Below are 25,417 nucleotides of genomic sequence, written 5' to 3' on the forward strand. Positions count from 1 at the left end.
ACACGCTCCTTCCATACCGTTCTGACGCCTCCGAGTGTCTACCTGTGTCCGACATCGCCCGACAGGCCGAAGAATGCCGCCAGCTAGCGCGCTCCTTTACGGCCGAGCAACAGCAGCGCCAGAAAGAAAACCGCACCGACACGCTTCCGAACACCACCTACGCTCCAGGCGTTCTTGTGTGGTTGTCTGTGCCTTTCCAGGCTCCGGGGCTTTCCTCGAAACTCGTCCCGAAATTCGAAGGGCCTTACCGAGTCTTGGAGCAAACATCTCCGGTGAATTTTCTAGTTGAGCCACTGTCACCACCTGAAGACTTGCGCCGGCGTGGACGTGACATTGTCCACGTCTCGCGTCTGAAGCCCTACCACGACCCTCTGCCTCCCGATTCTTAAGGCGCCAGGATGGCTCTTTTTTTTGTCCGGGGGGGAGATTGTGAAGAAGAAGACGCGCCGCGCGGCACAGACACATCGCCAACGCGCGGCTCGGCTCCGCTCGCGCTGTTGATTACTGTCGCCTTTTTTGGACAGTGCTTCGGGCTGTCTCGCCGTTCCCGGTCGCTGCGCTTTTGCCTTACGAGCCGCCAATAAACCTCTTCTCAGCATATATAATGACTACCCAACCTCGGGCGCAGTTTTCTGCGCCCGAGGTCCGACTGCAATAAAAGAACCCGTACCCATTACTCCGCATTCTGTCGCGCGAGGAAGACGGAAACATGAATGGAATGTTCCACTGCAGTTTCCTTTTTTTTTTCTTTTTCTATAAAAATACCCCACGTAAATCTGAGTACAGGGTGCTGGGTGAGGCAGATATGTTTGTTTTGTTAGCTGCAAGCAGCAAGCTACTTTTGGAAAACTATATGCGCAGATATACAGACGAGAGATACATGCTGCTTGAAGAACAAGAAAAATATTTGTTTTTTAAAGGGAACCATACAACAACACAGTAGAATGAGAGCCGACACTGTGGCCGCAATGCACGCGCAATCACTGAGCGGCATAAAATAAAATTAAATGAAGTGCAAGAATGTTATTCTATTTCTAAGGCATAAATACGTGTCATATTCAATTATAAACATCGTTTGAGCAGTTTGAAAGCATATACCAGAGCGCGAAGTAGTACGAATGGCTCTTCCGAGTAGTATCGCCAGCAGTTTGCAACGGCGCAACCTTGACGCGGCCCAATTCATTTCGATCGCAGCGCCGCCAAAGCATTTTTCGTCGTCGGGCGCCTCACTACAAATCATGCACCACCCTAGCCACTCGTGCCACTGAACCCAGAACACTCTAGCTAAACTTATTGTGGCACGTCTTGGCTTTTCAGACGACTGCTTCACGTATGGCGTCATCTGGCTTTTTAGCGTTCGCATCGTGCTCACCATGGGCGTCTTGCGCTGGAGTTTGAGATATAGTAGCTGCGCCTGGTGGCGGCGCGGGAAACGACATCTGGGTCGTACCAGCTTGGGTCGTATTGAGCCCTGGCTGTGGCGAAGCACGTTTCTAGGCCGAGTTTTGCGTCGATTCGCACTTTTTTTTGCCCTGTTGCGAGTGCGAAAAGGCTCGTCACTTCTCACAGACCACGTCGACCACGCTGCGAGCTAGTCGCAGCCTATAGTTTAACGAAAACGGACTCTACGTGTGTCGTGGGACGTAATGCTGGAAGCAGAAGGAATCGGCGACGCCGATCCGGAGGGACCTAGCTCAGCATCGAAAAAGCGTCACCGTCGATACTGATGCGTCGTGGGCTCCCATGAACAAGAAGGCCTGAATCCCAACATCCGATTCTATCGTTTCCCTTCAAGGCCTCACGAAGCGGAGCGTCGGGCGCGCTGTATAACTGCAGTTCGTCGCGCTGGGTAAGCGAAACTTCGCGCCATGCTGACTGCTTCACCTGTCTTGAAGCTTGCTTGATTATACATCTGCGTTCTAAAATTCGGTCTTTTGCACCTACAGTCCCGACGGCAGACCGACATAGCTGCAGGCATGGCTGGTGATTCACGATTTGAAACCCGGCCACAGCGACAATTAACAATTCGACCGGTGCGAAGTGGTGAAGTGCCCAGGTGTGTGCAAATGACCCCAAATGGCCGGGTTGATTCGGTGATAATTCACTACCCCACTACGAGCAGCACAGGTTAGATAGTTAAATGTGCTCATACTTGACCTCAAGCCAGCATGTTGAGGCAGCGCAACAAGATAGTATTGATTACAGCAAATCGATTTTCGAGCGTTGTCATTAAAAGCTACATCAAGCGAGTAGCGCACGAGCTCGCGCTGCGCGATTCGCACGTACGTGCGAGCTCATATGCATTGCATCAGTTATTACCAGTTACTAAAAGGGACAGATGGCCGCTACTACAACGCAGGCCTAACTACTTGTTTAGCGGCATGCAGTCAACAAAAATTGCAAGAGACCCGCCGTTTCGCGGCATGTCGAAAGACCGCTGCCGTCACGGCGCGTATGATCGTGCGTTCGAGCAGTTCGTACATCGCGGCATGCTGAAAGACCGCTGCCGTCGCGGCGCGTACCGTCGTGTGCTCGAGCAGTTCCGTACACATGATGTCTGCTTATCGCTGCTGTGGATTCATTTATAGCAAGCATTTCCTCGCGTTTGTGCGCCTGAATCTAGCAGCGTGCAAACCTTACCTGAAGTTCCACTTCGTACGCGACTCGCTTGACTTGCGATTGACACCGCGCTAAAACTTCGCCGCTTAATTCTTGAACGGCATACACGTATTCGGCACTGCATAATTTCTTGCCTTTACGCAGCGTGCCACTCCTGAAAAAATCTTCGGCGCCCGATATTCGCTGCAGGCCGTGATACAACACAACCGAAAGTGGCGGGTCTATATTGTAAACGTGCTTTCCGAAGCAGACGACCGAGCTTGGTACGACCCATTTTAGGACAGAGGGCGCTTTTTAGCACCTTTTTCGCAGCGCCCCCTGGGCAATGCAAGAGCCCCATAGAGTTAGCACTTAGCACATGGTGCTAATACCCAAAGGCAACTTTGATGTTGAAAATTTTATGCGCTAGATCAAGGACTGCATTTGCAACTGATTTTAGCTCGTGAAAAAGCTGTTTCGCTTCTGAGGAAGCAAGCGAAGACGATCTGTAACCGCCCACCAACGCTCTGAAGCAACGCTTAGCTCGGAAGCACCACAAAGCTGTTGCTTCGTAGTGCTACAAAGCAGCGTTTCGGTACAGTATAACAATGCGCAAATGCACTTTTCAAAAGAAAAATATTTGCATATTGCTTTCTGAGTCCAATGCCTCCTTTACTAGATGCCTGCCGCGTCGCTGGTTTTCCATTGGAGCGGAGGTTCTGGCAGTTCAGGGTAGTCGCGCAGAGACGGCGCTCGCTGCCGACCTTACTTCCTGTTGCAGAGGAGGTGACGATAACTAGGCTTGCGCGCGCTCGACCAATGGCTTGACGAGAGACCGTGAGTCTTGCCTCCGAGATTGTAACAAACGCCGCTAAAATCTCGGAGGCAAAAAAAAACGTGATTCAAGTTTGGAGCAGCAGCCGCAAATAGCGCTCGCAGCCAATCCTGGTGGAAAGGAGAAAAGAAGAGATGGGCCAGAACCAGTTTCTCAGCTCAAGCGGCAGGCATTATTAGTCGCACTAGTACGAGGTCAGTTTCAAGTCGGGCGTAGTCGCATCCAAACCAAGTCAGTCAAAGTTTCTACATCATGGCGAAGCATCATCCAGATTTGATTTTCTGCCGAAAACAGGCCGGCGTCGGTAAGTACGATGTTTATTATCCATCTGAAAATGCCAATAGGACGGCGAAATATTGAGAAAGCTTTTTTATCAGCTGCGCAGTGATAATGCTTTAACATCTCTTTCTTCTGATCTTGTCTTTGCAGCCATCGGACGCCTCTGCGAGAAATGTGAGTACGATCCATCAACGTTTGACATACCGAAGAGCAATTTTTAGTGAAAGCGATAAAGAAAAGACATAAAAGGAGATGATAGGACGCGTAAAGGGCAGATATTGTGCAAACTCCTTGGTAACGCATGCATTTATGGAATGCACTACATGGTTTTACGACACTTGCACTGAGAGCCGAACATAACATCGCTGTGGCGATGTTGTAACTTGCGCAGCAGTACCACTGTAAATGTATGGTGAATATAATAGATGATCAGCTAGATTATGACGATCTAATGCAGCCGCATAGAGCGAAAAACGCGTATAGTAAAGTGAGGGACCAGTGGGACAGTGATCACCGGTCTGATCATCTCGTGTTTTCACGCTCCGAGTAATGCACATTGTCACACAGCGCGCGATCATTTGTCGTTTGTAAATATCTCTGACTGGCACTAAGGTTTGAAATTCTAATTCGATTAGGCAAGACTAACTTCAGGGGGGTGGGGGGGAATCCGCCTCCATTTCACCCTGTGAAAGTGAATGTATAGCAAAGCTGTTGCCGACGTTGTACACCACCACCACAAGCGACGTACGGCACGCACGCACGGTGTCCGTAGGCGCTGCATGCGTCCTCAATCTTCGAAGCCCTCCGCCAAACGCAAGTGCATTATTGAAATAAATGAATGTTTAAACTAAAATTCATCCGAGAAATAGCTAAAATACGACTTACGGACAACTTGTAGACATGTTAGCATCGGATTGTAATTCGAATACAGTCCAGCCCACTTATAACAGCCGCAGATATAACGAACGCTCGCTTAGTACGAACGAGGGCGGTGCTACCGTCAAAATATATATTGGGGCAATGGCACAGTGTCTCACATAGAACGAACTGTTGTGGCCTCAACACTCGGTTAGAGCGAACGCGAAGCTGTCGGGCCCCTGTAGTTGACCGAGCCGGCAGTGTTTGGTGCGGTTTCGCTGGACTGCGAACCCGCGGCAGGCGAATTTCGCGCACTTTGTATTCCCCTGACACGACGCGAACACAGAGCGCACAAAGCGTCCCCCGGCGCTCCTTTCGGGTAAAATAAATCAGCTTGCTTGCCGCCGTGGACATGTTGAAAGCGGCGTGGATGGAACTCACCGCGGAGTGCATAGAAAATTGCTTCGGCAAGGCAGGTTTTATGGGCCCAGGCACCGAGTACGCCATAGATCACTCACCGGAAGGCCGGTCGCACGAGGACTTGTGGCAACGCGTCGTTGACACGCAGCTGGCCGGACCTGACGTTGCCTGGGACGATTTCGTTTCTGCTGATGACGACGCCGACATTGCGGAGCCATGCACTGACGAAGCTATTGTGCGTGAAGTGCGAGCCCTTCCTGACTGCCCAGAGACCGACGAATACGATGACGAGGATGCTGCTCTACCGCCGGTTGCTGTGAACGCTTCAACCGCGATCGGTTACATCGCGTCGCTTAAGGAACTCGTGTGCAGCAGAGGCCTTGGCGATGAACATATTACCGCGCTGGAAAAATTAGAAACGGCAGTGATGCGATCAGCTTTGAAGAAGCAGACATGCATCACGGACTTTTTTCAAAAATAAAGTGAACTTTCGTCTCGCTTGCTCTTTTTTCCCGTATTATAGGTGGTCCACTTAGTACGAACTTTGGATACAAAGAACAAATGCCACGTGACGATCAAGTTCGTTATATGTGGGCTGGACTTATACGAAAAACATAACTCTGCTATGCAGAAACTCAAAATACAAAACCTTACAGCTGCTGTTTGTTTTTTTATGGGCGAAACTGCACACGCGGTCACGAAAACTCCCGACTAACTAGAGGCTAACAGCTTCACTGTAGAAAACTGCACAATACTGCCTAGCCATGCATAGCAAGCAGTGTCATTTTGCGTAGCTTATTTTTTTGCTAGCAGCATACATTAGTTGGCTCTTGTGCATGTAAACAGCTTCCGTTGATTCAAATAGTCTTAACTGGACTCAAGATAATAGCAGCATATTGAAGTAAACATATCTTTTAAAACTGTTCACCTGAGTTTTGACCGGGGCTAGTCTGAACCATGCCGAAGAAGCGCTACTTGTCAGTCTAAACCTGAGATCTGCAATGTTCATAGCAAAAGGGCAGACTCGAACAATAACACAGGAGAGTTGTGCTTGTGTTCGCTTTTTGAGCAGACCTAAGATTAGTATCACCATGTAGACACGTTCATCGTTTTGCTGATAGCCATACTAGTTCCGCAAACAGTCAAATCACATTGTACGCTGCACCACACGTCAGGAGCAGTGTCTGATCGTGCTCTGCTTTCTCGGTCGGCAGGTGACGGCAAGTGCGTCATCTGCGACTCGTACGTGCGGCCCTGCACCCTGGTCCGAATATGTGACGAATGCAACTACGGCTCATACCAGGGCCGCTGCGTCATCTGTGGAGGCCCCGGCGTCTCGGACGCCTACTACTGCAAGGAGTGCACCATCCAAGAGAAAGACGTAAGTGGCACTCCACTCCTGCATGTTTGGAATGCTATGGCTAGCCAACATAAACACCGCCCTATCGCTTTTGCTCGTGTCCATGTCATGGTACTAAACTAGTACGAAGGCTTCTGCTTCTCTGCTTCTCCCTTGGTTTTTTATATATATATATATATATATATATATATATATATATTTTCCTGATGGTTCCCTGAACATTATGAATTATTGACCAAATCTACTTGCAATAGTTCTGATAAAATTGAAATATCCAATCGTCGAGATAGTTTTCACACGACATGTAGCATCACACCATGCGAGCACTTGAACAGGGCGGCCACGATGGTGTCAGTGTGCCTTATCATCACACGTACATCGTTTTGCAATTGTCTCGGCTGGTTTACTTTACTTGGCATCGACATATGAGGTAGCAGAAAAAGCCTGTAATTGTGATAATTTCTTATAAGTCCAATTGTTTTAAGCAGACTGCATGTGCCTGTAGTTACTCAGAATGTGGGTGCTCTCCACCCTTCTGTGTGGCACTGCTGGGAAAACGATGCTTTTTGGCCAACTATTCTTGCTTTCATGTTCGCCAAGATAGCCAAAGTAGTTGGCATCACTTAGGAATTGCATGAGAACTATCTCGGGAACTGTGGAACCCTGTTTTGAGCTACTAAATATAAGCAGTCATCTGGAGTGTGCTGTCGCTTATGGGTCTTTGCTGGAAAATCTTCCACCAAAGCGTCAGCACTTATATATTGCAGACTATTCAGAAACACATGCACAGTCTGCTGTGTGATCGTGTTGTTTCTTTTGTGGAGTATCTGCCTCTATGATGAGTGCATGTGGAAACTCCTCCATTTCTTGCTTCACATTGAAGTCTTCAACCGATTGCCAAGAGCGTCTTGGATCACTTTGCCTGTGGTGTTCCACATAATGCTTTGACATGCAGCTTAGGCTGCTGCATTTTTTATTTTTGTCTAACATTGGGAATGTTTGACACTGGATAGTTCATTATAATATTGATGTCTAGTAAGTGGTCCACCTGTATCACCATGCACGTTGTAACTGAGAGTGCATATTTGTTTTCCATTACAGAGGGATGGCTGCCCGAAGATTGTGAACCTAGGTAGCTCCAAGACGGACTTGTTCTATGAACGGAAAAAATACGGCTTCAAAAAGAGGTGACAGGGTGGCTGAGGAAGCCTTGCGGCCCTGGACAAGGCTTCACATCTCGATTCACATCTCCATTTCATACCTCGCCACCCTGTCGTTAGTATGTTTTCTGGGTTTCCAAGTCCACCAGTTGTTTTCGTATTTTTCTATTTGATTTCAATTAAAGCTTTGTAAACAGTCAGCAAGGAGTTTGTTTTCTACTCTGGGACCACCTGGCATTTCAGTTAAATGAGCTGCGGCAGCGTTCCTGAAATGCTATAGCCATAATAGACCCGCTCAAAGACACTCTCGAGTGTATGCATAAAAAGACTGATGCCAAGCTAGTGCCATAACTAAAAATATTTGCATCTGTTAGTCTTGTTTTTGAAGTGCCCTGTAAGTATTGCGGTCTACAATTTCTGAGAAACTTGTTGGTTCGTGCATGAAAGGGCAGTTCCGACGTAAGGTCCTATTAAACATATACAGAGTCGGTAGAATGGAAAAAACAAGGTCCTGAAAATTGAGCACCATTTTGCAATGCACGAAGAAATCACTTGGTGACTGCAACTGAAAACAACATCTTCGGACGTAGCAGAACGGCCAAGAAAGTTGTCAAAGAGCGGTATCACTATGTTGTCCACACGCCAGGACTGCGCAGGTTGCCTAAATCCCGTGCTTGGCCGAGCTCTGGCCACTTGGCTCTATTTTTTTTCCCCCGAGGCTAGGGCCAGGTTTGGACCAAAGCACTATCGTTTTGGATGGCCGTGCTACATGTAAAGCCCAACTTTAACCCAGCAGTCTTATGCAAGTTGTTTATGTTGATTGCACATGATATTGAGCAAAACAATGCAATTCTTGCTGCCTGTAATATTCAACTACGTAATGCAGCCTTACGCTTTTTGGCAAAACTGCATAATAGTCAAATTTGCCCAAAGTGTCATGTGGTGCCAACTTGCAGTCTTAAATATGTAATGGCCCTTTTCTGAAATGCCAATACATTTACTGCATTAAAAGTTTATGGGGAGTGCTGGTTGAATCCTTAATTTTGAAGTAAAGCATAATTTTTTTAATTGACAACTGTCTAGCCCTGGCCACTCACGTTGCAATCTGCGATGTGACCTACAAGATGGACCAAATGCTCTCAGTATGGCCTTTTGAAATTCAAGTTTTTCTAAAGGTACAATCGCTTCTCTTTTACATCATTCATCTGAAGGGCCAAATCTGGTCTGGATTACATGATTTTTCAAGAGCGGTGTATTCTAGCATCATTCATTTTTTTCCCCTTTGGTGTCTGATTAATTTGCATAAACTATGGCAGTGTTTTTGCTAAATATGTTAAAGCAAAACTTGGTTAGAAAAAGGCTTGTACATCTAAAAGAATGTTGGATCTTTCAAGCTTGAACTGATGGAAGAAAATTTGGTTCAGGAACGTAGTGTATAGCTGAAAGCAAATTAACCATTTCTTCTCATTCACCTGCTTTCCCGAGACTGCATGCAATAATTATTTAATGTTTCGGTTTCATTGTGCAATGACTTAGAGAAAAAGCTGAAAGAACTAGCAATGTAGTCTCCATACTGTCTATAGCAAAACCTTCTTGTTATTATTGCATTAAAGGAATGCCATACTTGAGTTTGCTCAAATACCATGAAGGAATGTACAGTACGGTTCACTATTAAAAGGAACACCTAATTAGAATACCGGTACAGCTTGCTACCAGATTACACGAGAAGGCATTCCTGATATTTTATTAATCTATGTGTACCTAGTGCACTGCATCAGTCGCCGGTTTTCTCAGAAATGCAACGATTTCTTGGAAGTCGTGCAAGGTTTAGTACGAAATTGATCTTTTGTGCAAGAGTGGACCTTACTGTACATCACCGCAAGTGCCGATGCCACTTGAAAAAGGCAGTTAAAGGCCAACTGCAACAAAATTCCAGATTGTGAAAGGAGCCCGATAAATGCAAGTAGTGCATCACAAAACGCTTGAAAAAAATGGATCATTTTGATAATGAAACTGGAAAAAAAAAAATGCTGCCATTACCCTGCTCTGTATACGATACAAAATCCAGAATGCAGAGAGCCAGCGCAACTCCTCAACAAATCTAAGATCAGGCAGTGCACTGTAAAATTCCAGACACCATGGTTTCAGATGCACGCATAGTCTGATTAGGTGTTATTTAATTAAAAGTTGTTAAGTAAAATAGACAGTTACCCGCCATACGGGTTTGCCAGGATTGCTTGAACAGTATATACTACTTACTTATAATCAATTAATTCAAAGTGAAATGTCATTGCAGTTGACCTTAATATACATCCCTTGTGAATCCCACAAGGTAAAGCACATCACAAAGGACTGGCTTTTTCTTTTTCTGTCCTCAGAACTCTGCTTTTATTTTCAAAAGGGGGACAAAAGAATTGCCAGTAAAGGACACAGGTGGAAAAAAAAGTACAGAACACTTCAGGCATTGAGACAAGACGCTATGCTCTCTTAGCTCAGGCCAGCATCATCAACCCTCTGTGGCTCCGAGGTCTCTAAAAATAGTTAATCGTCTATGACACATCGATTATCTAAACGCTGCAGAGTGGGGAAAAAAAAAAACCTTTTTCACCTTCCTCTTCATTTCTTTACACCCTTTTTGGTCTACGACCATAAAACAACACCAAACTTGCTTCAACATTTTTTTCTTCCCACGCTCACAGCCCAAAGGTGAGCGTGGTTCAAACAAGAACACATCATTAGCTCAATGAATGACGCAAGCATCCGGAGAAGAGCGTTCAGTGAAATGGTTCTCATGAGTGAACAAAAACGTAGAGCCATGATTCCCAAATGACCTTTTTTTTTTCTGCAATTAGTGGAGGTGGTTATCTTTTGGCACTATGATCTGAAAACTCTGCTGGCTATGACTATCTCTCATGAGAAGAACGATGCTGGTTTTAAAATGAGACACACCTGTTTTCGTAACGGTGTCCAGCCACTAAGTAGGCTAGGCACAAGCCTATGTATAAAAAAAAAAAAAAAAAAAAACTGTAAAGGATGTCCCACAGACTTTGAAGAAGGCGATATGTTTTAACATGCCTTCAGCTTTTAAGGCTAACAGAATAAAGTGTAAAATGTTGCACTGTACATTGCAGCAGCTCGGTATGATGTGTGCCACACACGCTCCTCTCCCTAAGACATCAATATCTAATCTTATCATGCAACTGCTTTAGCACATCAAAACAGTTACTATGAAATCTATGACTACCTGCAATCAGATATGTTAATTTGAAATAGGCAGTCCCGCCTGCTTGGCAGTTTCAAACGCCAGGTATTTAAGGTGTGCATTTTGAACGAGAGAAAACAGTAGAATTTGCTGGTATTCAATAGATTTTCTTGTCTCGGTGGCATTTATGCATGATAAGGAGTCTATGAAAGTGTGCTCTAAAACCAGCATCTTGTTTCTTTTTCAATTCTTTCAGGGGGATTTTAGCCTTCAAATACTATGAATGCTAGATTGTCAGCTGCTGCGGACAACAAAGTCTATATACTTTATATTGCCTTCCTGAGCCTTGACACAGGGGCATCGTCGAGGGAAATGGGAGCGATTAAGATTCATAAAAGCCACTTCAATCAATGAAACGAATACATGTGGTGTCGTGGTGGTGCAAGCTTTTCTTTTTTTTTCCTCTATGATGTGCATGTTCAAACTCTCAACTCCTGCGCTATCACTAGGAAAATGGTGTCTTCAGCAAAGGGTGTTTGCACGGCCATCTGTGGATTGACAAGAACACAGAAAAACCGCCTACCCACTTTGATGACAACTCCAGACCCAGTGAAAAACGAGTCGTCACAACACTTTGCCGATCAAAGTACCGACAGCTGTGCTTCTACCACCTACTGGCTGAATGTCAATTTTAACAGTAGCCACGAAACGAAATTTTAAAATAAGGCATTTCTATCCAAACCAAAGGCAGATATACAAACAAATATGTCTTCAGACTGAAATTAACTACATTGTGGTACTTTCAGAAACAAAGCATTCAGTTTATGCAGGCAGGTTTTCGTTGCCGTAGGCAACGATTTGCCTAAAACAATTTCAGTCTCAAAAGGAACTATCACCCACAGAATGCTTGACCTGCTTCAAAATGAAAAAAAAAAAAAAGAACAGGAGAATGAAGACATTATAGTTATAGAACAGCACCTGCTTACAGGACACGCGTAGATCATGTAATGTTCACAGCATGTTTGCAGGTGAACATGACATGTACACAACCAGCTCACAAAATAGATACAGAATAGGATAAATCGAGCATGTATACCCAACAAGCGAAAAAAAGAATAAAAGAAAGTGAGCGCGATAACCTAACAATGTACCATTCATTCTGGACTGCCTTGGAAGTTTAGGGGCAACCACAGCCACGCGAGGAAATTTAACGGACTAAATCTATATGCACATCTTGTGTGAACATTTTTGTTCATATGACAGAAGCGTGGATGAATAAAAAGGCCGCATACGGAACAAACATCACCAAAGCGACAACAAGTTCACACACAGGCGTAATACCCACTCATTCTGAAAATAATTGATACTGTCATGCGTTTACCACCTGACAAAAGAAAAAAAGAGAACACTGTGGCATTAAGCAAAAAGCAAACTCGAAATGCAAGTGAGCGCCAAAGTTTGACGGCCCCAAGCACTCTTTATAAATGTCTCACACAACAAGAAGCCAACCCTCTCAACCCTTTTTTCTTTTTCATTTTCCACTGACCAGCTGTGGAACAAAAGGCAGTAAAAAAAAAAAAAAGACATAGCAAAACAACCATATACTTCGTAAGTAAAGACATTTCCGTAGCCGACAACGGATACCAAGAATCGGCAGAATTGCTGTGGAGAATCGTAGACAGCAGCTGCTATGCAGATTACGAATGATGGCTCAATATCTACACCTCATTATGTGTAAATATCTTCCACACACCGTTGTCACAGTGGTAGGCAACATTGCCCACCGATACCGGCCAGTCATCAACCAATTTTAGCATTTGTGTGGTTATTTTAGAAGTTTTCCTTGGCTTTTTGTTATAGTATAAAGCTGCCTAAGTCACATGTTATCACTGCCACAAACTCAAGTTTCTCATTTTTTCTTCCCTCACGTTGAAATTCAGCATCATGGACTACGACGCCAGGTGCTCACTACATACTGAAAAACAGTATTTCTCATTGTGTTAACGTCCATCAAAACAATTACATTCTTGTATCATTTAGTAACATGTTGCTGTCCCAGAGCCACAACAAACAGGCACTGGAAAATCAATTCCAGTCATTTGAGAGCTCAACAAAATTAAAAACACCACTTTTGCCGTATAACAATTGAAATCTGCACCGCAATTTATGCATGTTGCGCATGCACTACGAGGTTAGAAGAGGTCTACGCCCGGGAAATAATCTACTTGATATAGCACTTTTTTTCAAGCCACCACTGGCACAAAATGGAACATAACTGGCCGTATTTTCTTCCTTGCAAGATTAACGCAATAAGTGTGTAAATATCTTCTGCACTTTAGACTTTACAAGCAGTACAGTCTAACCTCAATATAACATGAGTCAATGCCTCCTTTACTAGATGCCTGCCGCTTGAGCTGAGTAATTGGTTCCGGCCTCTCTCCTCTTTCCTCTTCTCCACCCGGGTCGGCTGCGAGCGCTAGTTGCGGCGGCTGCTCCAAACTTCAATCACGTTCTCCTGCCTCCGAGATTTTAGCGGCGTCTGTTGCGATCCCGGAGACAGGACCTGTGGTCGCTCGTCAAGCCATTGGTCGAGCGCACGCCAGCCTAGTAATTGTCACTTCCTCCGCAACAGGAAGTAGGGTCGGCAGCGAGTGCCGTCTCTCCGCGACTACCCCGAACTACACAAACCTCCGCTCTAATGGGAAAACTAGCGACGGGGCAGGCATCTAGTAAAGGAGGCATTGCATGAATATAACTAATTACTGGATACAACTAAGCAAATGTGAAATTCTTTCACTGATATTAGCGTGTGATGACTATACATATGCTTATAATAAATATAGCATATAAGGAAGGTATTTTAATGTCGGATGTGACTTCCTTCAAACAAGGTTCCATTATTGACAATGTTTGGTAAACAAACGTATTGGTTTGCATGACATACTGAACACAAGCAGCAAGTGTCAAAGTTTCGTGGAAATTAAACTTTTTCTCTGATTACACGGCCTGCAAACGTTTTACGAGGTTATGTTGCAGCACCGTCAGGCTATAACTCGCAAGACCACTTTTTGACGACGCAAGCCTCTAAGAGTTCACAAGTAATCTGCACAACATGGCTGCTCCTAGACACACCACAGCGATGGCCTGCCGTGCATTCAAAACGGCATCACCATCGCTACACTCCATCCCCACGAGTACAACCGTACAGACCCAAGGAGGCATCAAGAGAACAGAAAAGGAACTTGTACTTTCTCTCGAGCGGCCGCAGGGGGCCCTTCGAAACTTTGATTCGGGGGGACTGTGGTTATTGTAGGCAGCGCCTCTCCTAGGACGTATGTACACGAGACTGTACGACGTCTGCTACAAACTGCCAGGACGTCACGCTGCCCTGATGTTGCTAACAGACAGAACATTCACACCATGAAGCAGCGTGATCGCAATCGTGTCTACTTTCCACCTTCACAGAGAGAGATAGAGGCCGGAAAAGACGTAGGCGGGATTTATATTGCGTACAGACGCTTCGCTGTGCCCTCTTGTCAGTAGCTTGACCACTTGCTCTGTAGAATATGTGTGCATTGTCAAGCCTTGTAGCTAGTGTGCGATTCTGGACACGCCCGAACGGATAGGTTGAAGTGGACTTTACACTGTGAACGTTCTAGCATCTTGCTAGCAAGCTGCTACAATAGCTCACCACTGGAGCTTTTAATTTATCCACATTTCTTTCTTATACTGCGCTTAGGAGTGTAATGGAAATTTTTCAAGGAAAGAGCACACTTGTGTATAACGTGTACAAACTTGCTTTACCATGATTTTACAACTCTTGTGAGTCTGCAAGAGATACTTCGCTGATAGTTCTCGATACCGCCAGCTGTCAAGTGGAAGCTTTATGATGATCCTGACCATTGCACAGTGTAAAGGCCAATTCTAAACAGCAAGAGTGTTGCACAAACACGTCTGATGAACAAGTGCATTAACATAGCACCACCACGAAAAACAACCAGGCAATGTTTATGTTGGTGTGCCAGTAACCTTGAATGCAGTGGTGCCCATTGACCAAAGCTAATGTGGTCTTTAAACGGTCTATAAAAGAACAGCTCAAGCAATGATTCACTTTACATGGGTCATCCCAATCATGTACACACTCATTTAAAGCTCTGACACGTGCTTGAGCTTACGTCATAATGCATTAAAACATATTCCAGACCCGAACTTTCTTTTGTGTGTGCTTCCCACAATTTACTTACAAATTTACGATTGAATTCATGGTGCCAGAAAATCAAACGCCAAGCATATAAACACAGTGAGTGCAAATGATTACAACATTCAAAACTGAGCACCACCAGTCAGCACTAACAACGAACTCTGCTCAGAGGAGTCGCATGCGAATCATTTAGAACAACAACGTGGGTCCACGCAAAGCAGCCAGTTTTTAGCACAGATGCTTACACAAAGAAAGAAAAGTCTCCCCGAGATGGGGTCACGCAAGCAAAACAACACAGCCAACACAGGGTTCGCACAACGGGCGTCACACAATGCCACGGTCGATTCAGGCACAGGTGCTTTAATAGTCCTACTGACAACAAAGTCACTCTTCCAGAAAGATGACACGGAGTGCTTCCATTGTCACCGGCTGTTGCACCGGGGAGAGATCCACTGCCACGATGTGCCGCTTTGCAGGTGCGGAAGAGCTGGCACAGCGCGTCACGGCAGAGGAGTCTGTTCGTCAACGTCACAGACACATTTTGTGCACTTTGGCAGTCAATGGGGGAGGCGGGTGGAAGTGTTGCGGAAGAGGAGTTGGGGAACAGTGACAATCTACGCGGAGGTCGGAAGAGAATGCGCAGTTCGCGTTCACAACTGGTTTGCTTGACCGTTCGTAGTCCGGCTGTCGTCGTGGCGACGTCACTTTTTTTCTTCTCATCCTCGCCGACCAGGACGCATCGGTGGCCGGGGGAGTGTGCGTCGCCACGTTCCGTTAGATGCAGGCTGCTCACAAAACCCAGGATAATAGAAAGAACCAGAGTATGTGATGTCGGTGGTGAGAAAGCGTACGCAGTAGAAGTGAAAGAGTGACCAATGGGCAGGATATGTGCCACTCAAAAGCAGGGGGAAGGCTAATGAGACATGAACAGAGCTGTCGGGGAAGACAGCAGCTTCAGTGACAAGATGGGTGAACAGCAGACAGAACAAAAAGAGAAGGAGAAATAAAGAGAAGTAAAAGAATGCCTGGCATAATGCAATCAAGTTGAAAACATTGTAGCGAATGGCATTCCAGTTACTAGAAGGGCAGAATGGGTGTGGTCTATTCTTGACTGATCACTTGCAACCTTGCTAACAAAAGCAAAATAATAATAATAATAATAATAATAATAATAATATGTAGATGCAGCAAAGGAATTCATCGATTGGTTCGTTTAGATGGAATAAAAATTATCGGCAATAAGTACGTCCCCAGGTGATGATCCTTGTGTTTAACCACATTGCCTGCATTTCCTTCAACTGCAATGTCATCAAGTTCTGCACTCACAGAATAGAGAGCAGGACTGACAGAATTTCAGCAAATGCACATTGTGTAACGACTAGCATTGAGCGCTACATCACACAAGATTTGAAGTACAACTGCAAGTGACCAATCGAGAATGCAGTACGACCAGGAAGGGTAAGGTAAAAAGAGCAACGTGCAGCGGAAAAGCTTCTTTAAAAGGAAAAAGGCAGAAATGAAGTGTCGGGAAAGAAGGAAAAAAAGCTCAGGGGTTGAGTTCGCTCTCCAGCATTGCATCCAACTGGTCGGTCAAGCTGGCCAGCATGTGCTCAATGTCGTGAATCACGTCTCCCGAAGAGGACGGCGACGGTGCTGGCGCCATCAGGCGACCACCCGCCGTCAGGGACAGTCTGCACAGAGGAAGGCGTTTTGCAACGCAAGGATGAGGTCAGTGCGGGAACCAGCAGGGAAAGCAAAAAAGCCTTAAAGATTCCCCCATTTACAGATGACACAACTCATTTGTCTTGCTGATGGGATAATAATTTGCCAGCAACCACACCTTGCATGCGCTAGCACAGTCTAGCATCTTGTCTACTGATGTCTGATCTCTTGTCGACATTCCCATCAGTTTCTTTTCATGCTACCCCTGTCATTCTCCGTTCCATGCCCGCATGCTCAGCTTGAATTCATTCCATGTTTCGTTATTCTCAAATGTCACCCTCATAGATCAGTACTGGCATCTTCAAGGATACTGATAACCTATGCTGCCAGCAGCAAGTACCTATGCTGCTGGCGGGTCTCCCATAACTATACAACATGGCCCTTCACTGAATCAAACGGCTGATTACCAACTGATAAACACTTATTTACTTTCCGGGCTGTCTACATGATGGCTAATGTAGCACTACTTTAGCTAAGCTAGCCTGGTAAGCTTGGCTGGTGGCTATAACTAGTCCATTACTTAGCATCCAACCGTGCGATTGAAACAAGACAAGAAGGAGACTCACTTGTCTACGGGGCGAGGGGGGACGGTGGGTTTTTGTGCTGTAGCTTTTTCGCGTGATGAAGGGGGCGAGCTCCTGGGCACATCTGCAACAGACAAGCACCAATAAGGTTTCCCTTAATAACGGGCCGTTCACCTAAAGCTCGTCAAAAAATACGAACACTTGAATCTAGGACTACTAATGATTATCCATTTGGAAACGTCAGCATGCAATGCCTGGCGTAGTGATGGTGTTCAAGTAAATTAAATTCTAGTATTCTACACACTAAAACCAACATGTGATTATGAGGCATGCCACAGTGGGGGGGCTCCAGATTAATTTTGACAACCTGGAGTTCTTTACTGTGCACCCAATGCACAGGACACAAGTGTTTTTTGCATTTCACACCCACCAAAATACAGCCACTGCGGCCAAGGTCGAAGCTGCAACCTCAAGCTCAGCAGCACAACGTCACAGCTACTAAACTTACCTGGTGGGTGTAGCGATGGTGTGTGAAGTGAGCAGTGAGGCGAGTTCATGAGTGAACGAGTGCGTGCTTACTGGCGCATAATTAACATTTCAGGGTTTTGCCGGCATGTGGCGTATCTGATGTGCATACAACCGTGCAATTATAATGGTTGCAAGTCCCTGTCCCCTTAGGAAATTGTAATAAGAGCCTCACCTCTAACAGGAACTTCTTCTGGGGGACTCCGGACCTCTGTTGTTGTCGTTGGTGGGCTGGTGCGGTGAGGTGGCTTGTCCAATCCATCCTCTGTGCCGGAAGTGGGAGACGGACTTGCAGGCGTGGAAGACGTGCCGTGCTGTGGCAAGGGCGGGGGCACGCCTTCTCCTGGCCTCTGCTTGATGGTGCCCACGTTCTCGCAGGCGAACGGGAGGGACTCCGACGAGACGCTGGACCCGTTGGAGTCCTTCCGGCGGACCAGGGTGCCGCTGGGCGAGAGCTCGCCATCTGACGAGGAGGCCGAGTTGGGGGTCGACATAGCTGGAGGGGGCGGCAGTGGCGCCTGCAGAGCCTCGTCCGCCACACTGCTCGCTGACGTTGCTGGCGGGGGTGGTGGAGGGAGCGGTGGTTCGTCACGCGTTGTCGCCATGGTGAACCTGTGAAGGTTGACCGAGGTGAGGCAAGAAGAACGGCGAGACCATGCTCAGAAAGTGCTCTTTCATTCTGCTGATTATTTTGCGCCAGCAAATGCATATAAAATCAAACCTCGATATAGTGAACACAGATATAACAAGTTATTGCATGTGACGAAGTAAATCTAAAACATGTCCTGCCGATGTCAGTGTGTAACAAATGTACGCTTGCGACAACTAGCGGATATAATAGTAAAGGCATTCTCGTGTCGGATATGGCTTTACTATAACAAAGTTGGACTGTACAGTTCAAGTATATACTAAAGTTGCAGCTAACCGAATAAAATTGAAAATGCATGTGCACGATGAGAAATTCAGTACAATAGCTTCTGGTTGTTTAATAACCTATTTGCACGATTCTAACGCACACTTGTTTTTAATAAAAACTGCATTTAAATTTGCATGCGCATTACAATCGTAGCTAATTATACTCAACATCAACAACGAAACCACTTCTTACTACAAAAAAAAAGCCCAAGGCATGGTAGCCAGCCACACTGCCATCGAACGGATGTTGTTTCTTTATGCCTTGGTTAGCGGTTGCCATAATCCAGTTTGCTGTACATGTGGCATTTCTAATGCATTATATAGAACTGAATATGACTTTCTGTGGTCGGTATACAATGAAAAGGAGGTGTCGCCGGATTCCGTTAGTGACTAGCCGCTAAGATACAGCTGTGTGCCTTTGTATGCTCCGTAAAGTTGTTTCAATACAGTACACGTCGACTCGGGTTTCGTTACTTGATGTGCGCAGTAGAATCGGTCCCAGGAAGAAGACAATAGACTTTATTAAAAGGAATGGTCCGGCAGTTTTAGTTGTGGCCTCAGCTGGCGACTTGAAGTCCTTGGACTCTGGTGGCATCTTCGGCTTACCGCATGGCCCAGAGCTGGTCTTCCAACTACTCCCAGCGGCAGCGACGCCGACGAAAGGAGGTCTTCGGTGGCGCCTGCAGCTGGGGCGGTGTCTGGAAGAAGCGAGCTAGAGGCTTCCTGTACGCTGGTAACGGCTGCGGTTATGGATGCGTCGCAAACGGTGGTGGTTTCAGTATCGTTGTTGCCAGCACATTCCCAGAGCATGTGTCACAGCGTTGCTCTATGTCCGCATGCTTTACACGCATCAATCGGGTCTAATCCTGGGTAACAGCGGTGTAAGATGATTGGGCTAGGGTAGGTGCGTGTTTGGAGCAAGCATAAGGTTATGGCTTCGTTCCTGTTTAATTTATCGTGCGGTGGTGGGAATGTGCGTCTTTCAAGTCTGTAGTATTGGGCGAGGTCTCTGAACATGGTCAGGCGATCACCCTACACCCATTGTGAGTCTTGTTGCTGCATTCCTGTCGTAGTGTCCCGATCCGGCAGACTCGATGTCCCGCTCTCGGGGGCGGAGGCGGCGACCACATAATCTGCGGTGGCTCGGCGTGCAAAACCTCGAGCTGTAGTGTGAGCTGCCTCGTTGCCCGTGAGCGGGACATCGGTGCATGCCGGTGTCCAGAGGAGGAAGACAGCAGAATTTTGGGGTTGTGAGGGCGATGTCGAGTCGCCGGTGTAACAAATTTGAAGTATGCGGGCCGCTTACTGCAAGACTCAGCCGTGCGTGAAGCTGTGGATTGCTGCCTGCAAGTTGCCGATCAGGATCGCAGTGTTCAACACCGCGGCGAGTGCTAGGGATATCGCGCCTTCTTTGGCCGCCTCCATGTGTCCCATGGTTACCATGGCTCTCGGTAGGCACTTACCCGTGCGATATACAACTGCAATCACGCGTGCACCTCTCCCTTCTCCATACCGCGCAGCATCTACGTACACCGCCTTGTTACTGTTGCCAAACTTCTTTTGAATCGGCACCAAGTTAGTTTTATATTTGGCCGGCAATATAACTGCACATTACAATCGGGGCACGATAGAATCGTGCACATACCATATGTATTATTGTGTTTGCGTTGCTTTATGTCAGTTCTTGCTTGTGACACGTTGGGTGGCTTTGCTTTGCTTCTTTCCAGCTACTTACTGCATGACCTTTGCATTCGAGCAGCTGGAAAATTGATGACTGCAGTAAAGCATTATGTCATGTTAGCATAGCAAGCTTTATACCAACATACCTGACAACTTGTGAACTTTAAAATTCATAGAAGTTTCCCGGATACGACACCAAGGGGGTGCAAAGTGGGGAGAGGGATTTGCACTGGCACTTCTAAAAGCTTGCCCTGAACACACGCCTTATGTGGTAGTATACACACCCACATTGTCAACAATGATTTACCTTTAGACGCATCACACACAAAGCAGCAAACTTGGAACAGAAAGCAATGACAAGCAACACACTGAGTTGTTTAGTAATGTTCCGGCTATCAATGTCACCTGCCTCAGGAAACAGTCTGTATAAACCTGCTTGAAGCAAGCACCCCTCTGGCATCTTTTCACCATCTGAAGACTTCAAATAGCAAGTTTGAAGACCCGGCAAATGAAACTTTTTTCACAAACAGAATTTGTTTTCTTGTAAAACTTGCGGCAACATTCGCAAAATCGTAAAACCAGTCCCAATTCATAAAATTTAAGGAAAATATGGGAGGTGTTGCAGGTATGTACAAAGCCAGGCAAATGTCCAAATCTCTGCGGCAGAAGATTCCTGGGGTCTATAATAAAATGAAACATTTAGATAGAAAGAACAAGTTTATGTCCCATACCTGAGGATCACAGACATTCCTAAGCTTTCCTGACCTTCCTAATAAAGATTACTCACAGTGCCAGTAGAGTCTAAACTACAGTTCCCTGTGTGCAATACATCACTACGGGCACCCAAAGGCCTTAAAGTCCAAGCATGACTGTTGCTCTGCAAAGCTGCAAGATACGAGAATGCTTCAGGAAAACAGCCGGCCAGATGGTCTGGTCACATATGCAGCGACCACTGCGGCAATTCAACAACGCGTCTCACCTGGACGTGAGGCTCTGTACGCAGGTGGCAAATGCCGTCTCAGCTATGTTGACCTCCTGCTGCCTCCGGATGGAGTTGGTACGCTTGGGTGGGGTCGGGGCGGGGCTACGCTTGGCCCCACCACCTGTGTCTGGCCAATCAGAGGACAGCTTGGGGTCAAGGTCCTTGGGATCATAGTCTAGTTCTGGGCTGTCCAGCAGCGCCCTTGCTGCCACCTGGAAGCAAAAGTAGTGCCATTTCTGTCAGTTAAGTACAGATTTTTCAATGCAAGGAGGCCTCTGCAACAAAGTCTTCGCAAGTTCTCTCAGACTTCGCAAGAAATTTTATGTACGTGTCTTATCTGTTTTCTATTCATCTAAGTATTACAATCTGTTGGTACGTAATGCTATCTCATTGAGTATTGATTAGGCTTAAAAGGACATTAAAGGCAAATATGAAGTCTTCGTGGACTGTTAAAATACCATTCCAAAAACCTCACAGCGCTTGTTTCGTGCAAGAAAAGGCTTAGCTTAAGAGGAAATTGTGTCTGGAGGGTCCGCATACCTCTAGCACAATTCAAGTCACCTGCCCCTGAGCTGGGAGCAGCGCCGTTGCACTTGCCATTACTGCCCTGTACTGCCATCGATGAGTGAAACAGCACCCAACAGCCAGAGCTACAGTTCCTTGCGCAAACGCAAAAGCGCAGCCAGAAACCGAGCCAAGACAGAGCTAATGAAAGAGGAAGCGAAAGTGCGCGCTGTGTCATAAACATGACCTCTGATCCTCTCCGCAATGGGCCTCGTTCTTTGCTACTTGCAGCTTGTGTGAGTTTAGTGAGCCAACTAAACCAGCGCAGCAATATGCGATAACAAAACTACTTAAATGTGAAAACATGGGAGACGCAAAATTGAGCAAAAACGAAACCTTTTAATCGCTTGCGTCGTTGTCAAGGGTAGCATCCAAAAGTAATTTTTTCTAAGGATCAAATAGCAGTAGACAAGCAGTATTTTCTTCTCTTGTATAACTTAACGAAGCTTCTTATTCTGAGTGGTTGAGTACTAGCGACAGAATTATAATGAGGAGTTGGTACGTCATCGGGCTAATTACTTGAAAGTCCCGGTGGAGTCTCAAATTATGTCCTGCATTTACCTCAACTTCTCAATTACTAAAGCTCTGTTCTAGATAATACTGACACTTAGAAAGACAGAAAGCTGAGCTAGTTGGTAAGGATTCATTATGCAAAAAAGGTGAGGCGTGCAGACAGGACACAAGAGAAGTGGACAACAGGAACGCCGACTATCAACTGAAGGGAGCACAAAACTGTGCAGATGAGTAGTCGGCGTTCGTGTTGTCCACTTCTCTTGTGTCCTGTCTACACGCCTCACCTTTTTTGCATAATGAATACTGACACCTTAGACATTCTCAAGCATTGATCTATCCCTTGAGCTTGAGTTAATATTAGCCTTTAGTGTACTTTTAAGCATTCTCTGAGCCACCGTGCCCAGCCGAATAACTGACCTTGGCCACCGGCCGGGGTTTCACTAGTCCTCGTGGCCGGTGCAGGGTGGCCGTTCCATCCGGTTCGTAGCCGTAGTCGTAGCCATGAGACACCTGTCGGACCACTTCGGAGTCAGTGTCGTAGCCGTGCTGCCGCCAACTGCTGACCATATGGTACCAGTCTGACTGAGGGGCATGGTAAGGCGGTGGGTTGTGGTGGTACCCCTGGTACTGCGGCTGATATGGTGCTGACGAGTGACTCTGGTACGCAGGGCCACCGTCCTCTAAACTTTCGAGGGAACGGCCCCGGTTGGGCGAACGAACCTGCACACAGTGAGAAGCGCACTGGCTCTAGCACTGTTCCTAAAGCAACAATATACATTTTCAACACCTTCATAAGCCACTCATTCACAATTGCTCACAGAATGACAGACAATACACTGCCATGCATATGTTGTTGCACTCTTTTGCCCATGACAATTGCTTCACTGAATGATCACTTCTTATAACAATTACACAATATGTGCTTGCTGTACAGTCGAACCCCATTATAACATAAGCTTCAAAGACGCGAAATTACCCTCGTTATATGCAATATTTGTTATAAGAATATGTTTGTTACATGCTTACATTGCTGAGAAACATTATAGATTTGCATCATTGTGTCCGACAAGCATTATATTCATGTCTATTGCAGTTTGACTGTTTGAAAGCTTGACAAGTGTTGTCATTTCGCTAGTGAGGTGTGCACCAGCATCATCTGATTGAATGCACATTGCAAACGCTTTAGCACATAAAAAAAAAAAAAATACAAGCATCATCGACTGCTCCATAATGTACAAAGATGGGCATAAAAATACCGGACAGGCTCTAGCGCTGTCACTCAATTCAACAATCACCAACCATCCTCACCGCTATCATTGTAAACTCCATGTTGCTTTACTTCCTGGGCCTATGTTCAGCCTATGTTCTATCCTTCTCATTCATTTCTATGGCTAGTGTTCTTGCCTGTGCACAGTCACTATCCCATGGCAACATACAAGCTACTTGCAAACGACTGTTGACCGACACATCTGCATCTTAAGTAGAAGGTGAAGGCAAATTATAAATCAAGAGAAACTGACAGATAAGTGCTCCCAAACACCTACTCTTACTTCACATGACAATGTGAACGTACCAGTTAATGCACAAGCACATATTATGACTGCCCCTCTTTGGTACTCACCCAACTAAAATAGCAAGAAAGCTGTAAATAGTCCATGCACAGGCGATGCCGTATCAATTTTGAAAGGTTGCAAGTTTCATCGCAACAGCCCAACACAGTAGACTTACGTTAACCCCTTAATTGCAAATGACGAGTTAACTTGTCATGAACTTATTGCAATTTTTGCACGTGTGTATGTGCGAAGTTTCTTGTAGTTATGAAAAATAATACACCATGGTTATTGATATATGTTTCAACAAGACGAGTAAAAATAGAATAGGCATTCGTGGTATATATTTTAAAAAAGTTGCAAGAAATATCTAGGTCTAAAAAATTTCCACACTGTAAATGTTTTTTTCTGTTCAAAATTTTTCATGCCAATCGAAACAACTAATTCGACTGTGGTCAAGATTTTCGGTTAATTCCATCCCGACCAAAAGTTCCGGCTGGCGCCCATGCATTTCTATGGGCTCAAACTTTCCTTATTTAGATCCTAAAATTGGTTTTTGCTGGCTAATTAGAACTTGACCAGTCAGCATGCACTCGCCTGACCCCTATGGCGACCCCAATAAGTGGCCTTTTTAGTGTCAGGGCCCGTCTTAGCGGAGTTCAGAATGTGTTGAACACACGTCCTCTCCCATCAAAAACACCTATTTTCAGCCTGCCCTAGGAAGGTTTTCAAGCAATAACGGTAGCTCACAATGTTTGATTACAGTGCTTACCCAATTCTAATCCACGCCTTTTTTTTTTTTTTGCCCCCAATAAATTGGGCCTAAGAATGCCTCCGCGGTGCAGATGCAAAAGCAAAACCGCGGTCTGATGCTTTACTGCGTAAAGAGACTGTTCGGCAGAGAAGCAGACTTTCGGCAACTGGCGGCCGTGTTGGAACACACATTAGACCCTTGGCCATTTGTGTTACCAAAAAATTGGGTCTACTTTGTTTAGGTGCTCTAATGTCATTTCTAGGTTAGTTCAGTTTCATCAGTCCCGTCAGGGTCGAATTAATGTTGTCCACTGTAGCAGCTTGCATGCACGTGCTGACACCAGGCACCTGGCCTATTGCTGAAAGGCTTTCAGCTTTCCAGCCTGTATACTTTCCTTGTAGCATCTTTGTCTGTATTTATTCCTCCTACCAGCGCTGTCCTCTGAGGATCTTATAGCCATCTTCCTGTACAGCTGCACTGTTACCCCAGCTGAGGTTTCTTATTATTATCGTTGTTGTTGTTATGCAGTGCTGTAGGCACTGTCATCACTTTGGCGCGAGACCTGAGATCGTGTTGTTGATGCCAAGAGCTAGGACAGTTCATACGTAGCCTCTTTCGATCCCTTGGATGAGTTTTGATAAATCCCCCTTCCATTTGGTGCAGGTGCAGGGCATTAGAACTATTTACAAATACTGCTGTCCCAGATTTGAGACAACACAAGTGGGTAAATACACTAATTCAACACACATACAACCGACATATCACATTTTACGCA

The 25,417-nt window shown here is 45.9% G+C and overlaps 3 protein-coding genes across 3 annotated transcripts in view; 2 read left to right on the plus strand and 1 right to left on the minus strand.

Moving 5' to 3' along the window:
• Positions 1 to 3,590: 3,590 nt before the first annotated feature.
• On the plus strand, positions 3,591 to 7,710 carry Phf5a (PHD finger protein 5a). Its single transcript, XM_050173502.3, has 4 exons — positions 3,591 to 3,737; positions 3,863 to 3,886; positions 6,205 to 6,371; positions 7,452 to 7,710. The coding sequence occupies exons 1-4, from the start codon at positions 3,686 to 3,688 to the stop codon at positions 7,539 to 7,541; spliced, it is 333 nt and encodes a 110-aa protein (XP_050029459.1). The 5' UTR covers positions 3,591 to 3,685; the 3' UTR covers positions 7,542 to 7,710.
• On the plus strand, positions 4,086 to 5,538 carry LOC140219956 (tigger transposable element-derived protein 6-like). The gene is made up of 2 exons (XM_072290129.1): positions 4,086 to 4,090; positions 4,964 to 5,538. Exons 1-2 carry the CDS (start codon positions 4,086 to 4,088, stop codon positions 5,469 to 5,471), a joined length of 513 nt encoding a protein of 170 aa, XP_072146230.1. The 3' UTR covers positions 5,472 to 5,538.
• A 2,157-nt stretch (positions 7,711 to 9,867) lies between the features above and the next one.
• Positions 9,868 to 25,417, minus strand: part of LOC126525578 (caskin-2-like) — a 342,542-nt gene continuing 326,992 nt past the window's right edge. Inside the window, exons 21-25 of the mRNA XM_050173505.3 lie at positions 22,756 to 23,058; positions 21,259 to 21,473; positions 17,860 to 18,296; positions 17,202 to 17,283; positions 9,868 to 16,604 (exon numbers count right to left, since the gene is read on the minus strand). Of these exons, the coding sequence (XP_050029462.1) occupies positions 16,460 to 16,604; positions 17,202 to 17,283; positions 17,860 to 18,296; positions 21,259 to 21,473; positions 22,756 to 23,058 (1,182 nt within the window). The 3' untranslated portion in view covers positions 9,868 to 16,459. The remainder of the gene's footprint in view (positions 16,605 to 17,201; positions 17,284 to 17,859; positions 18,297 to 21,258; positions 21,474 to 22,755; positions 23,059 to 25,417) is intronic.

This window comes from Dermacentor andersoni, chromosome 8, assembly GCF_023375885.2.
Source record: "Dermacentor andersoni chromosome 8, qqDerAnde1_hic_scaffold, whole genome shotgun sequence".
NCBI classification, from domain to species: domain Eukaryota; kingdom Metazoa; phylum Arthropoda; class Arachnida; order Ixodida; family Ixodidae; genus Dermacentor; species Dermacentor andersoni.